We start from the raw sequence: 14,240 nt of genomic DNA, 5'->3' as shown, positions 1-14,240 counted from the left end.
GCGGCAGCATGGGATGCACTCGCTTCAAAATCTTATGTTCTGCTTTGCAGGTAAGCTTGAAGTACAATTTCAAGAGCTATAGAAGTGACAATCGTTTTCTATTGCTGCTGCCGGACCCGCCTGCAGTCCTCAAGAATGTGTGTCTTTCGCTCATAAATTCCTTAAATATGCTGTTGCTATTGTGCGGTGATGTCGAAACTAACCCTGGCCGCGACATTGAAAAAATGTTGCTCGAATTACTCTCAGGACAAGCAAAAATTAGCCAAGAGCTAGCGGGTCTTTCCTCTAGGGTTGCATCCTTCGAAGAGCGTATAACTAGTATAGAGCAGTCTATTGCACCAATTGCTGATGTTGCATTGCGGGCATCTGAGCTTGAAAAGACTGTAACTGACCTTCGAGAGATCGTTAATATATTGCATCGAAAAAAACGAGGATTTCGAAAACAGGCCTCGCAGAAACAACTTACTTATATTCGGTCTTGCTGAAAGCTCCCGCGAATCTTCAGAGGAGTTGCTGGAAGCGGTAACTGAACTGATTACATCGAAAGTAGAAATTAACTGCAGCAATATCGAACGCTGTTATAGGGTGGCAATGCGAACGAGCAATAATCCAAGACCTGTAATTAGCAAGTTGCTCGATTTTAGAAGTAAGGTTGCTATATTAAGAAACGCAAGAAAGTTGAAGGGCACAAAAATATTTATAAATGAAGACTTCTCTGTTCGCGTGAGGCAGGTGCGCAGGGAGCTGTGGCATAATTCAGCTCAGATAAGGAAAAATGCACAAAAATCCCGGTTGCACTATGATCATCTGTTGGTGGACAACGTTCGATACTCTTGGGATGACAGCAAAAAAGCTATCGTTAGAGAAAGCCGTCACTTGGCCGCGATAGACTATGATTGACAGTTTCGAGAGCAATGCTTCACGCTTTTGAATTTGCTCCCATATCACTACCAAATTCAACTTGGCCCATCCCTGTATCATGCCCAAATAGATGCTGATGTTACTTCCAATTTCATGTTCGCCACCCCAACCCTTTTTATTAAGACCTATGTATTCATGTGAGAAATGCGTCATGTTTTTTGGCGTTACACACACGATTTTGCACAATTTTGCTACCAAATTGCTGGGGTACTCGCCAAAGAATGCTGCGCAATAGAAGAAACTGCACCGAACGAGCGACGCCATAAGTTGATCCTAAATACTGACAGCTACGCAAGCTAGCTTCTCTGTAGAGTGACCGGGGAGACACAGAACGGGACAATTATTCAAATGGTTTTTTTACGGCCACACCTACCAATTCATACCACTTGGTTGTAGGGAACACATTAACAGTAGCTATTAATACACACACTGCATATCTTTTCCTAGTTGGTGGATTTCTTATTTGGATGAATCTTTAGAAATAATTAACGTTCGGGTAGCGACTCAGCTTAGCAGACACTTTGTTCTGCACGAATGTTGCATAGGAATAGCACTGGCCACCGGGTGGCATTGTGGCCCAGGCGGACCTGATTCGCTCGGAGTATCTGCCATTAAGGACAGGCGAAAGTCGAAGAAAACGGATCTCCAGAAGAACTCAACAAGAATAGCCATTTTGTTCTCCCAGGTTCCACGCTACAAAGCACGAAAATTTTTTTTTTTGCATAACACAAACCTATGCGCAAGCTTCTACTTATAATGTTCAATGAATAAAATCTTCATAAATGAGATGACTTAACAAGTGAACACGACACGGCTATGTTTTAGGAAGGGAAAATAGAAAACATAATATTTCAAGAGAACCACAGGAAAACCAGAACCAAAAGCAAATCATGAGTTTTGTGTTCCTGCCATCTGGTGGGAGACTATAAAACTAAGTCCTATGCGGCATTTAAAAAACAACTGCGCCGCTGAAAAACCGGAACCGAAAGCAAATGTTGGGTTTTGTGTTTCTGCCATCAAGTGAAAGACTACAAAACTAGGTCCTATGCGGCTTTAAAAAAAAGTGCGAAGCGGGAATCGAACCGCGGCCACCGCGGAGCGCGACTAAAAGTGCGCGCGATTCTACCACTCAGCCACTTGTTTTTTGTTTTTTTTTTGTTTTAATTCCTTTTATTTCCTTTTTTTTACATGGCAGGTACCATGCGCGGAAGCGTTCTTTCTTCACAGCTTTTCTAACACACGCACACATACACAGAGAATTGGACATCTATATAAGTATTCATCTTTGCTGCAGGCGCTTCTGCCACACCTGCCATCGCTTGCTAAACTCCTCTTCGCCGCCCAGCAGCGAACTTGTATACGCAAAAGCACCACAAAAGTGCGTCCACGCAGGTTTTGCGTTTTCTAGTGCTAGGACGTAATCAGTTCGGGATCTCCAAATTGCATACAAACCTAGCAATAACAGGGTTTCAACACTTGTTATTTTTGTCATCTTCGAGTGTCAGATATTTTACGTTATCCCAATTTGGGTATATCTGCACGTCAAACACAATTCGTATGTTGTGCCAAAACAGTACCGCATTTGTACAAAGCAAAAATACGTGCTGCAGTGATTCTGGATAGGGACAGAGTGGGCAGTCCGTTGACCACGGCACGAAGAAACCCTTGTTACGTAGCCATGTTTTTACAGGTAGAACTTCGACATGGTAGCCTAACAAAGAAATCCTTAATCGCTGTTTTTACAGGATATTTTGGTAGACGCTTGAAAACGTCAGACTCCAGCTGGCTTCCAACTCGAGACCGATACAGGGGTGGCGGGAATAGCATATCTATAGTGTTCCAGTATAAACTCTTCCGTTTTACATTTTTTAGGTACTCTTGTGAAAACCGCTGCTAGAAGAAGCCAGCTGCCTGCTCCACCTCCCTGTAGAATTTTAGGGTGCGGGCTCGTGGAACTCCTTGGGCAGTAATTTATTCTAAAGTAAGGCAAAAGGAGGCCTAGGGCTGGTAAACGTAGATGTAAAACTCAAAGTTCACAGGTACCTTTTTTTTTCAAAAACCAAACCCATCATATTATACGTCATTCTTTCAAACAATTAGAAGCGGGTTACTTAAGCGAGTGGATCGAAGGGACCACTCAGCCACTACTTCCGAGGCTTCGCCCAATGGTACGCTTATCCTTTTATAGATACCAAGTGAATTTTCACGACAGTGTTACGAAAAACGCTTTTTGGAACAGTGTTACGCCATGTGTGGAGAGTCGAGATAGGCATCAATCGAAAGCTGAATCTCCGTACTGCAAGCGCTGCACGGGGTATTACAATAGACGCAGTAGTTTCACAACAGGCACCGTTCTCGCCTCGAAAATTGAGTAGAAATTTTCGTCGTTTCTATAGGCTTCCATTGCTAAATCTTTAACCGCTGTGGGAACAAAATGCTTACGTGCCATAGAATTATCACTGCATTTGGCTGGTGTGGATTGTCTTCCAGAACACGACTGTCACCTGCCTTTTTCGATAATCGACCTGCAGCTTTTGATATTCGCGAAAAACCCGCTCGTTCCATTGAAAACGCGCTAGCTTCGTGCCGGGGCTCCTTGGGGCGCTACTTGGTACGTGTCCACTAAAGCTGGATATGATTGACACGTATGCTTATAGATAATTTTTCCTGGGGCTGTATTTCAGGCACTAACCTAAGGTTGCCGCTCAGCGGAAGACACGCATGCATGATTTCGAACTTACTGGAATGTTATCGTTGATTCTCGTTGTGGTTATGCTCTCGCCGAGCTTTGTATAATTCGATTGTATGCGCTACCCGAACTCGACACGAATTCTATTGTACTTTCTGGAAGGCACGCGGGGGTCAGTGAATACACTGGAACGTTCGAAGAGACATGTATATAAATGGCGTGCTTGACCTGCGGGACCTAGACATAAAATTTTCAACAATAAAAAAATTTAATTATGGAGTTGTACGTGCCAAAACCGCGACCTGATAATGAGGCATGGCGTGGTGGGGGACTCCAGAAATTTCAACCACCTGATGTTTTTAACGTGCACCTAAATGTAAGTAGACGGGTGTTTTCGTGTTTCGCTACATCGAAATGCGGCCGCCGTGGCCAGCATGAGATCGCGCGACCTCGCGCTTTCCACCCCAACATCATAGCCACTAAGAAACTACGTTGGGTGTCATCCACAGTTTTGCTACGGTGTTCTTTAGCGTCACTACAACGCCACAATATTCTAAACCCTTTATCTTGCTCGTGATTTATTAGTTACAGCGTGTGCAGAGGAGTCGATAAGAGGAACACACAGCCGCGGCCACGCCGATCTTTATTCGGTGCGACAGACGACGACTTCGCGCCATAGCGACATAGGAAAAGGCAAGATTCGTTTTAAATTAAGAAACTTGCCTAGGTAAAACAAAGCACTGTGTACTTTTACAACGTCATTCCATGGGCCAACGTTTCAAACACACGAAATTCTCATTTCCTTTCGTCTACACATTTGGCAGTAGGTGCCATTCATGATATAAGTTTGCGGCGCAAAAATACGTCTAAATACCTTGATTTCAACCATCGCGGCGGGAAATCCCATGTCGGTTCCTTTCGCACCCCGCATGGAAGGCGAGCATACGATGCCGCCGCTCTCCGTCATTGCGTACATGATGACGATGCACTCAAGGTTAGAGAAAGCTTTGAAAGCTGCGTCATACGTTGGCTGCACGAGTGCGCCGCCAGCAATTCCGATGCGACGAATGCTCTTGAGCCGCTCTCCAATACGCAGCATCTCCTCTGTCAGAGCGTGAAGTCGGCTGGGGAATGTAAACATAGAAGTGATCTGCGTGGAAAAGTGCACGGTGACAACAGAAGGTGAAACGCGGGCACGGAATTTGTTGCAAGGCTTTATCTATCAAGATTCATACTGGAAGCGCGAAGACATAACTTGTAAAAAAACGAATCGGTGATTTCCATGCCGAGTGTTTGCCACTTTAAGACAACGCTTGGTACCTGAGACCACTGAATTTACAGTTCATGGAAATAACTTAAGGTTTAAATAAAATAAGACCACAAAAATGTTTGTTATTGTTGTAAAAACACGAATCACTAGTAATTGTGGTTTCAGAATAGTACTGATTAGGTGTTCCACCAGGTTTTATGGCGGTCCTTGGATTTCTAATGTCTTCGGACACTCATAAAGCTCGTCGACTATGTTCGTGGTGCATAGAAGAAAGCGTTAACCAACCGCCTAAAATAGAAAGGAAGTATTCCAGAGACGCAAGATGTAAATGTGCCGGAGCAACTACGCAAGTCGTACCTTAGCTTTATACATACCGCACGATCTAGATTTCAATTATATATAGTTGCAGAGGGTGCGCACTTAGGAAATCCGGCTTTTTTTCTCTAATAAATGAAAGCAGGAAATAATGAGCCGTAAATAGATGTGAGCATATCTGCCAAACTTAGCAATGCCAACGCTGGAATCTCAATGTTGGCAGAACCCATCACACGATGACTGTCGAGGGTAATGCGTTAGCATTGAATCAATATGGCAACCCAAGGTATTCCCACCTTCGAAAGGAGCTATGAATGAGTAAATATTTGCAGCGGCACTCCCCTTTCACGCTTCCCTAAGAATACCCGATGCCATCGAGCGCCGCCCAAGCGAAGCCTGCGCGCGGCATCCCAAATACAGGGTGCGCTGGATCGTTCGAACGACGAGAAATGCGTCATGCCGCAACCGTGCTCCTGTCTCGAATTTCTTTCTGGGAGCGCTGCGTCACCTATAGGCGAAGTCCGCGCGTTGCCTCACAGACATGTCGGTAATTGTTCTCCCTCTTGCCGAACACACAGTGACACATACTCCATGACCAAAGTTGGCGAGAGGTACATTGAAGAGCGACACATACCCAGTGCAGTTATGTTTGCGGCCTGCCAATATGTCAGGCTTCGTGACGAAGACCTCGTTACCCAAATTTTCTTCAAAGACGTCCATTGAAAAGCGGCACACGCCTACTCGCACATACCTTCAGTGACACAGGTTGACATTAAAGATGTTTATTGAAGACCAGCACAGGCCGAGTAACGCATAGCTAGTACGCCAAGTGGGCGTAAAACTGTTTCTTCAAAAAGCGGTGCCTACATAGTTCGCGTGTAGAGTGACCCCTGTCGAAGTGAAAGAGGTTCGTGAAAAATAGCGACGTATGTACACATTTTCACATAGTCATAATTACTTTGTTTAGCGCAAAGCTATGGACACAAGCAAGACGACAGGACAAGCGCCTCGTTCTGTCGTCTTTCTTGTGTCCGTTGTTTTGCGCTATACAAAGTAATTATGGAATTGCGTCAACTAGCCCTCTAACGCATTGCACATACTCATTGACCTAATTTGACCGGATGGTTGGTTTCCAACCCTGTTGCTTCAGCACAGGTGACCGATACGCTGACCATTCGATTAAGCACTACCCATGACCCAGGTAGGCGCGCAAACAGTTAGATACACATCAATAGACAGATGGCCTCCGGGAAGTCTGTGATGTACCCACAGAATGCGAACGTATTAATATCAACAACCTTTTTCGTCGTTGGTACAAGGAAGTGATAACCATGGCAAACATGTGTTCCAGTGCAGGGAACTCAATGAAACTGATACTATCACTTTTGCAATGGCAAAACTCTCCTAGCGTGCATAGGTTTGGTCTCTGTCTCCCTTACTGTGTGCTAATAAGAGAAATGTTTCTACGGAAACGGGCGGACGTTGGAAAATTATCAGACTTTACGAGGAACACCGCTACAACAGCAGGCTCGGCATGTTCTAAAGAAGTTATCTGGGATCGTTAAAACGCCGATGTCACCTCTGTTTGCAGTGGTACGGTCTGCTGATGGCGCCAAATGCAGGCACCGACGCTACCACTTTCCACTGAGCGTAGCGCAAAGAAACGCCTAAACTTTGAAATACGAACGTTGCGCATCACATTACGAAATAGCCGACATTTTTTTCTGCTGACGTCCAAGATCTCTATTATTGAATAACGCGCGATGGAGCTATTTCGTTGTGTTATGACGTGCATGGAAGAAAGTGGCGAGGTAGATTTTCGCAATGCGACCGGGTTGTCTTTGCAAAATCTCATGTCCCTTCTTGCATTTTATGTAGGTGCAACTTTCTTTTTTCGAAATTCGGCTTTTATTCAGAAAAATGCTGTGTGTTGGTTCATGTCTAGCGCCGGCTCTTTTCAATATTCTTTATCGTTTGTCATCCGCGCTCCTAAAGTGCTTTGAACAATGACTCGGTTCAAATTTTTAGATATGTTGACGATTTTCTTGTGATAAAACAGACGTAACAACGAACACTCTGTTATGGTAACTGACATTTTAACTCTGTTCAATGACAATGGCGAAAGTTTAACTTTCACACATGAGCTATCTAAGGACGGTAAAATCTTGTTTTTAGATTTGCAGCTATCTTTACAAACAGGTCACGCCTGTTGGATGTACTCGCCACGTGCACGTAAAGAACTTTTACCTTATGCGTCTGCGCACTCAAAGATTGTGAAACGCGCCATTGCTTTGATGTGTCTAGAATCTTCGTTAACGAAATTTTGTCATCACTCTGAGAACCAGGGTTTCATTGCACAGTTAAATAGGCTGCAGGCTGCGGGTGACCCGATTATGTTGGTGACGTCAGTCTCAGAGGTATCGCTTCACAAACTGAAAGGGCAGCGGCACAAAAGTAACTGCATTACACAAAATAAGAGGCCTCACGTTGTGCCGTATTTACATAGAGCGTCTCAGAATCTAAAGAACGTCGCCACTAGATACCAAATTCCGGTAGTGTTTTCTGCTCCTTAGAAACTGTCAATGTTGTGCAGCCGTATTTCTGAAGGAAGTAAACGACCAGATTGTGAAAAGGACAACGCGAAGTTTGTAGATCGCAGCGTCAGTGTGGTATATAAGATTATGTTGTCATGTGGCAAAGTGTAAGTTGCGCAGTGAGGCCGCTGTGTTAACGGGCGCCTTAGAGAATATGAGTTATCCATACCCACAGGCACATGTTCTCATTTCGCTCAACATTCTAAAATATGCAAGTGCAACGCTATGTTTCGTTATACTACGATTTCGAAGAAGAGCCGTGATACCACCGCCCGAGAGTTATCGGTAGCATTCTTCGTACAGTCATTGGGGTCACTGTGCATTAGTGTTGTGCCATCTTTAACCTCGTACAGAGCTGAATGTGGTTTTTTGGATTCTATCGCATGAGTGCGCTCTTGTGATCCGACGGTGCTGGTTCCTGCACATGGGGCTCACTGCGCATATTGCTCTAGTTTCTGCTGTATATAAAGGAGTGACACAATAAAATAATGCCAATTGAGAGTAGTGCCTTGTCCTGGTCGTCTTTCTTGTGTCCGTTGTTTCGCGCTAAACAAAGTAATTATAGATTCACACCAACTAGCCCGCCAACGCATTGTGATGAATTATTTTTACTGTTAATAAATCTCACCAATAGAATAAATTTGCTTGTCAATAGATATGCAGGCTGCCTTTGAGTTAATTCATGTATCAATAGGACATGATCAAAATGCTATATTCGCCACGTTTTCATCGCCTGTAAGGAATACCTTAAGCATTTCATATTTCAATTATTCAGGAAATGAGGGCAGATGCATGCGCCTATATTTTATTGCGACTGCTGTTATATGGATACTCCAGGCGGATTTCTATCGTCGCCGTGACTTTCCATATAAAATCCAAGGGCTATAAGAACGTTTTCACGCTCCATAGATTATATGTGCGAGTGAAAGAGTGCGAGCGTGATCCGACGAACGCGGCTTAATCACGCGCGGTCATGGGAGGAAATCGGGAAGGAAACGCGCCGTCTTCCGTCGCGCGCATGAAACGAGGGTGCGCTTCCCTTCTCTTGGAATCCAGTCTGTAACCCTTAATGACCATCGGTTACGTTCCCTCCTAATTACATGCTTCGCCCAGGCCCTATTCTTTTTCTTGATTTCAACTACGATGCCGTTAACTCGCATTTGTTCCCTATCCCAATCTGCTCTTTTCTTATTCCTTAACGTTAAACCAGTCATTCTTCTTTCCATAGCTCGTTGCGTCGTCCTCAATTTAAGTAGAACACTTTCCGTAAGCCTCCAGGTTTCTGCCCCGTACGTGAGTACTGGTAAGACACAGCTGTTATAGAATTTTCTCTTACACGTATATACTGTCCATCAAACTACTATCCTTACTTTGTATGGCTGTCTACTAATGTCCTATCGCAATCCGTGCCTTGATTTTCAGGCGAAACTGCGACTTTCTTTGCTTAGATTGGTTAATGAATATTTTTTCACACAATAAAGTGCTTACGTTGTGCTCCTTGACAAGGTTAACCATCTCCTGCAAGGTGAGGCCTGGCTGCGTTAGTACACTGACTGACCCGTTGAGGACAGACTTCAAACCAAGTAGCAAACCAGATAGGTGGGTGATGGGAGCTGAAGCGAGCTTAGTATCGCCCTCGTCGGACGAAATGCATGGTCTGAAAAGCAGGAAGGTTAATTTTCGTGAATTTTCCGGCCTATTCTTGCCAGTTTATAATATATGCGTTACGACAATCCCAAGACTTCATATTTAGACATTCTTGCTGCACAGCCTCCGTCGCCTTATATGCTTGACTGTACCGATGTTAACTTCTAACGACATATCAAGTCCTCTTATTCCTCAATGCTACTGATCCAAGCATCCTTAGAGCATAAGCATCCTCAAGCATCCTTAGGGCATAAATCCGGCAGCAAACAAATCACGGTTTTAGCAAACAAATGCATTTTTTTCCGCAAGAACTCCACCCGGCAGTACCTTCGCACCAAATCTCACGGCATGCTGCTGTTACGCGCCAAATTCCTCAATCGATCTATCACAAATGATAACGGTCAGTTCTTGTCCATATAAGGGGTGTCAACTAACACCACAAGGAGTCACTTCACGGAGTGGTTCGTTACCCGCAATCGAACCTCGGCCTTTCTTTGCCCTCCTAGCAAAGAGAATGTTAATGTTGTTCTTGTGCGACTTCAAGATTTCCCCAATAGTGCCTGCACAAGTAAGCCTCCTTTGGAGGAAGAAGTAAAAGAAAATTATGCGTATCGAATGCACATGTATGTAATGTATGTACCGCGACGCTCTAGCAAAACGGTTAATTATTGCAATGCGACTAAAACTCTCTGTCCGTTGCTACAACACTCATTCCTGGCGGACGGCTGTCGTCCGGCCTATGAGCATCCGATACTCTCGTGTTTGTCACATTGCATGCAAATGCCGCAGCAGTTGGCTGTTCGCAACCCATTCAAGCTCAAATACTGGTCCTCGTCACGAAAACGAATCTCATCACTTTTGTTGCCGCCCTGACCAAAATAAATGCGCCCTGTTCCAGCAATCACTACACCTGCAACCAGCTATTCGCAGTCATTGCACAGACGGCGGTCTCCTTCGCCGCTAATCCACATTCTACCGCGGCCGCTACGCTTCGTTTAGCTACGAAATACAGCTTCCGGAGGTGACTTACACGGCCTGATCACACCACTTAACTTACTCAATGTTCATGGAGATAGTCTTTTAGTTAAGGTACTCGTGGACACCCCTGCTCAGGCCTCAGTAATTAGGGCGGATCTGCAGTATCAGCTCCACAAACTTCCTACACCGGCTGCAGAACGCACACTACCTTCCACCGACAAAGGTATATCTGATGTTCTTGTTTTTGTGCAGCGTCCATAAAAGCATAGGCTACTACCAGAACCATGTTTTAGTTGCCGTGCTGAACGAGCGTCCTCCATCTTGCACTAAGAAGTGATACTGATGTCCGCCATGTAACCTGCCGGTTATGCTTTCTAGATTTCGCCCACCCACAGCATCATCGCCACCACTCCTGCCGCTTTCACTATGACATTTGAAGTTCAAGACGGCAACAATTTCTTATTTCCAGTTCTTGGCACTGTTTTAATCCCTCTGTACCGCTTTCAGAAATCACGGATACCTTCTGGGAAAAGAAAGTACCTCTTGCCGCGCTGACTTTTCGTTTCTCCACTCAGGAGGTCCCATCCAGAATTGCATCTAGACGCACTCTCCGCTCGACGACAGTCGTATTTCTACGTATGAATTTGACGTCCCTATAAGCTCATCGACTTCGTCGTGTTCGCCGCATCCCCCAACGACAAACTTGGCATGATAGCCCGGACCTGTTCCGAACCCTAGCACAAGGTCTTCGTCTTCTGTCCATCTGTTTCCGAAATGTCTGCAGCTTTTACGGCTGTCCCCTGGGCCAGGCCGCGTTATTGCCACGGACTCAAGTACTGTCAGTTAGTGTGTCCTCTTCATAGAGAGGCTCACATACGATTGTAACTGCTGTTTCCTCTGTCATTCCCACGTGGAAAAAGGAATATATCTCAACGGCCAGCAATCTGAAGGACTGTCACTAGGCCCTGCTTGCATCGGTTAGCAAACAGCTTTATAACTGCGCGAACAAGCGACCACAGAGAGAGGACACAAGAACAGGCGCCTGTGCTTGTGTGCTCTCTCTGTAGTCGTTTGTTCGCGCGGTTATAGAACTGTTTGCTAGTATGCAATCCAAACTCGCCCAACAACAAGTTTTTCTCAACTTAAATTGGTTCCATGCGTCGTCACTTTGTCGGAATACGGCAGCAGAATTAGGCTGGCCCATTGCTAGCGCCCTTCGCTGTGGCGGGTGCGGCCTGTGAATACGTGCAAATAAATGTGCATAAGCTTATCAAAATAGCCCAAAATTTTATCCGTCAATCTATTTGCCCAGATGCTTCATACACGAATGTTTAGGCACGGATTTTCGGCATTTTACCGGCATTGATACAATCGTCGGCCACGCACATGTCACGTTCGGAACCCTAACCCTTATGACAGCAGCCCTGCGTACTTAGAAATGAAGTAGTTGGCGACGAAGCTGTAGTGCGTGTGCTCCACGCCCTTCGGAAGCCCCGTGGTGCGCGACGTGTGCAGGAAGACGATGATCGCTTCACGAGGATCTTCAACAGGACAACCTCTGAAGGCTGATTTGTCCAAGTGTTTGAAGGAAGCCGCAGAAACAAATCCGCTTAGACAGTCCATTGCGAATAACATCTGCATAAATTACATGTTTTATTTAGCTATTTGTTGGGTTACTACAAAAGAGTGTGCTTGCTATATCGTTGCATAAGAATCAGAGAAGCATGACCTGTAGCAGGTAACACTCGTAGGATATATTGTTCACTACCGTTACAAATGCAAAGTGTCTAGCGATAACAAAGTACGTAAGAAGAGGATCATGAGCGCCTAATGACAAATTTGTTACATTCGAATACGTTGCGCGTTAAATCCTGTACCTTTAGGTATGGAACTTCGAGATGTAGGTATAGTTGTGAATAAACCACCACACAAAAACAAGTTAACCTAATAACCTTCTAAGCAGCAAAGAGATGACGGAGATGTCGGTGATTCATTAAGACGTTTTTTTTCATTTTTCCCATACAACAAAATTGCAGAGAGAACAACAAGCTAAATGTTGCAAAAGTATAGCTTTAGTGCACCTGAGGCCCAACAATTCTGAACCGAAAATAATACTAATTTGCTGGCATGAATGACTTCGAATTTGTTTGTTACAACGAAGCTGTTTACCTCTGTCAACTGTATGCACCACCGAATGCGTTGTCAGGGAAGGACCCTGCCCGGATTACGCGCGTATGGCCTACCAGAATGTGTGCGCCCATCCCACAGATAGCCCAACACCGGACATGCCTTTCCACCAGGGGTACACTGGCCCGCTTACGTCCGTATAGGCGATAGGAATGTTTGCGCCGATCCAGGACATGGTGGAATAGCGGGCGTGCGTTGAAAGGGACGGAGGTGGGGAAGCATGCAGTTAGCCTGGCCGGCTTACGTCCGTATCCCTGTGCGTGGGTCGATCCCTGAAATTGCGCAATACCGGACCGACTGTGGTGCAGGTGAAGCAGGCTTCACGCACACCGCGAACTTCCAAAAATACGTTTAAAATCGTGGGTCCGAATTCAATTGACACGAGTAAACTAAACATCACCTGGCTAGGCACATTCGGGACCATCAGGTCGAACCTGGCGGCCCGAGAACCGTCAGATTTGACCGTATGGTCCCGAGTATGCCTCGCCAGGTGACGTTTACTGGCGTCTATTGTAGACCGAATAAAGTTGTTACACTTACGCACTCTTACAACATCAAAAACAAGATATATATATATATATATATATATATATATATATATATATATATATATATATATAGACGACAACGACGTCGCGTTGACTGCTCTCATAAAAGTGGTTTTGCACGTCCTCTATGCCGGCTTTCCCGTCTCCTACTAGGCTTCGACAATATATATATATATATATATATATATATATATATATATTGTACTGAAGGCACTGGGCAGCGGGCATGGTGCTAGTGGATGAGAAGAAGACGACAAGGTGTGCTTGCTTCCCCGTTTCGAGATAGCACCGACCTGTTTTAAGCCTACCGCCGCAACCTAGAGCTAGTGCTGCTAGGCGAACACCCCCCGTTGCATTTGGTGGAGCTGCTGGGTTTCTCTTCAACATCCTGGAACTCCGCAGTCGGACGCTACTACCAGCTGTTACAATGGATGAACCGGGACCGTCCCAGGCTGCTGCTCCCGTGCCCCCGGCCATCGTCTGCTCTGGTGTTATCCGCCAGCGCGATCCGGCTATATTTAGCGGCACAGACGACCACGACGTGGAAGACTGGCTCGCCGAATATGACCGTGTAAGCGCCTATAATAAGTGGGACGACCGCGCCAAGCTCACAAATGTCATATTTTACTTGACTGACGTGGCCAACCTATGGTTCCGCAATCACGAAGCCGATTTTACCACCTGGTCGGCTTTCACGGCGACTTTGGCTGAGGTCTTCGGCCGTCCCGCAGTTCGCCGGCTTCGCGCTGAGCAGCGCTTGCGTGGTCGAGCTCAACGCCAGGACGAGACCTTCACCAGTTACATTGAAGACGTGCTCTCGCTCTGCGAGCGCGTCAACTCATCCATGGATGAAGCAGACAAGATCAAGCACGTCATGAAAGGCATCGATGAGCATGCCTTTCAAATGCTCGTCGCGAAGAGTCCCCGGACGATTGCCGAGCTCATACAGCTTTGCCAGCAGTACGACGAGCTGCGCAAGCAACGTGCATCAACACGCGCTGCTCAGCAGGACACTGCGGATCTCTCCCCGTTGGACTTCGGTCGCGACGCTGCCGACATCTCTGCTTTAATGCCGGAGATAAAGCAGTTCA

The 14,240-nt window shown here is 45.8% G+C and overlaps 1 protein-coding gene and 1 pseudogene across 1 annotated transcript in view; both read right to left on the bottom strand.

Moving 5' to 3' along the window:
• Nucleotides 1–2,200: 2,200 nt before the first annotated feature.
• On the bottom strand, nt 2,201–9,304 carry LOC142578450 (uncharacterized; annotated as a pseudogene).
• Nucleotides 9,305–11,824: 2,520 nt separating this feature from the next.
• LOC142578449 (putative 4-coumarate--CoA ligase 1) overlaps nt 11,825–14,240 on the bottom strand; it is a 234,005-nt gene continuing 231,589 nt past the window's right edge. The window contains exon 13 of the mRNA XM_075687831.1: nt 11,825–11,955. Within this exon, the coding sequence (XP_075543946.1) occupies nt 11,825–11,955 (131 nt within the window). The remainder of the gene's footprint in view (nt 11,956–14,240) is intronic.

This window comes from Dermacentor variabilis, chromosome 4 (genome assembly GCF_050947875.1).
Source record: "Dermacentor variabilis isolate Ectoservices chromosome 4, ASM5094787v1, whole genome shotgun sequence".
Lineage (NCBI taxonomy): Eukaryota > Metazoa > Arthropoda > Arachnida > Ixodida > Ixodidae > Dermacentor > Dermacentor variabilis.
This window is presented reverse-complemented; position numbering and strand designations above follow the sequence as displayed.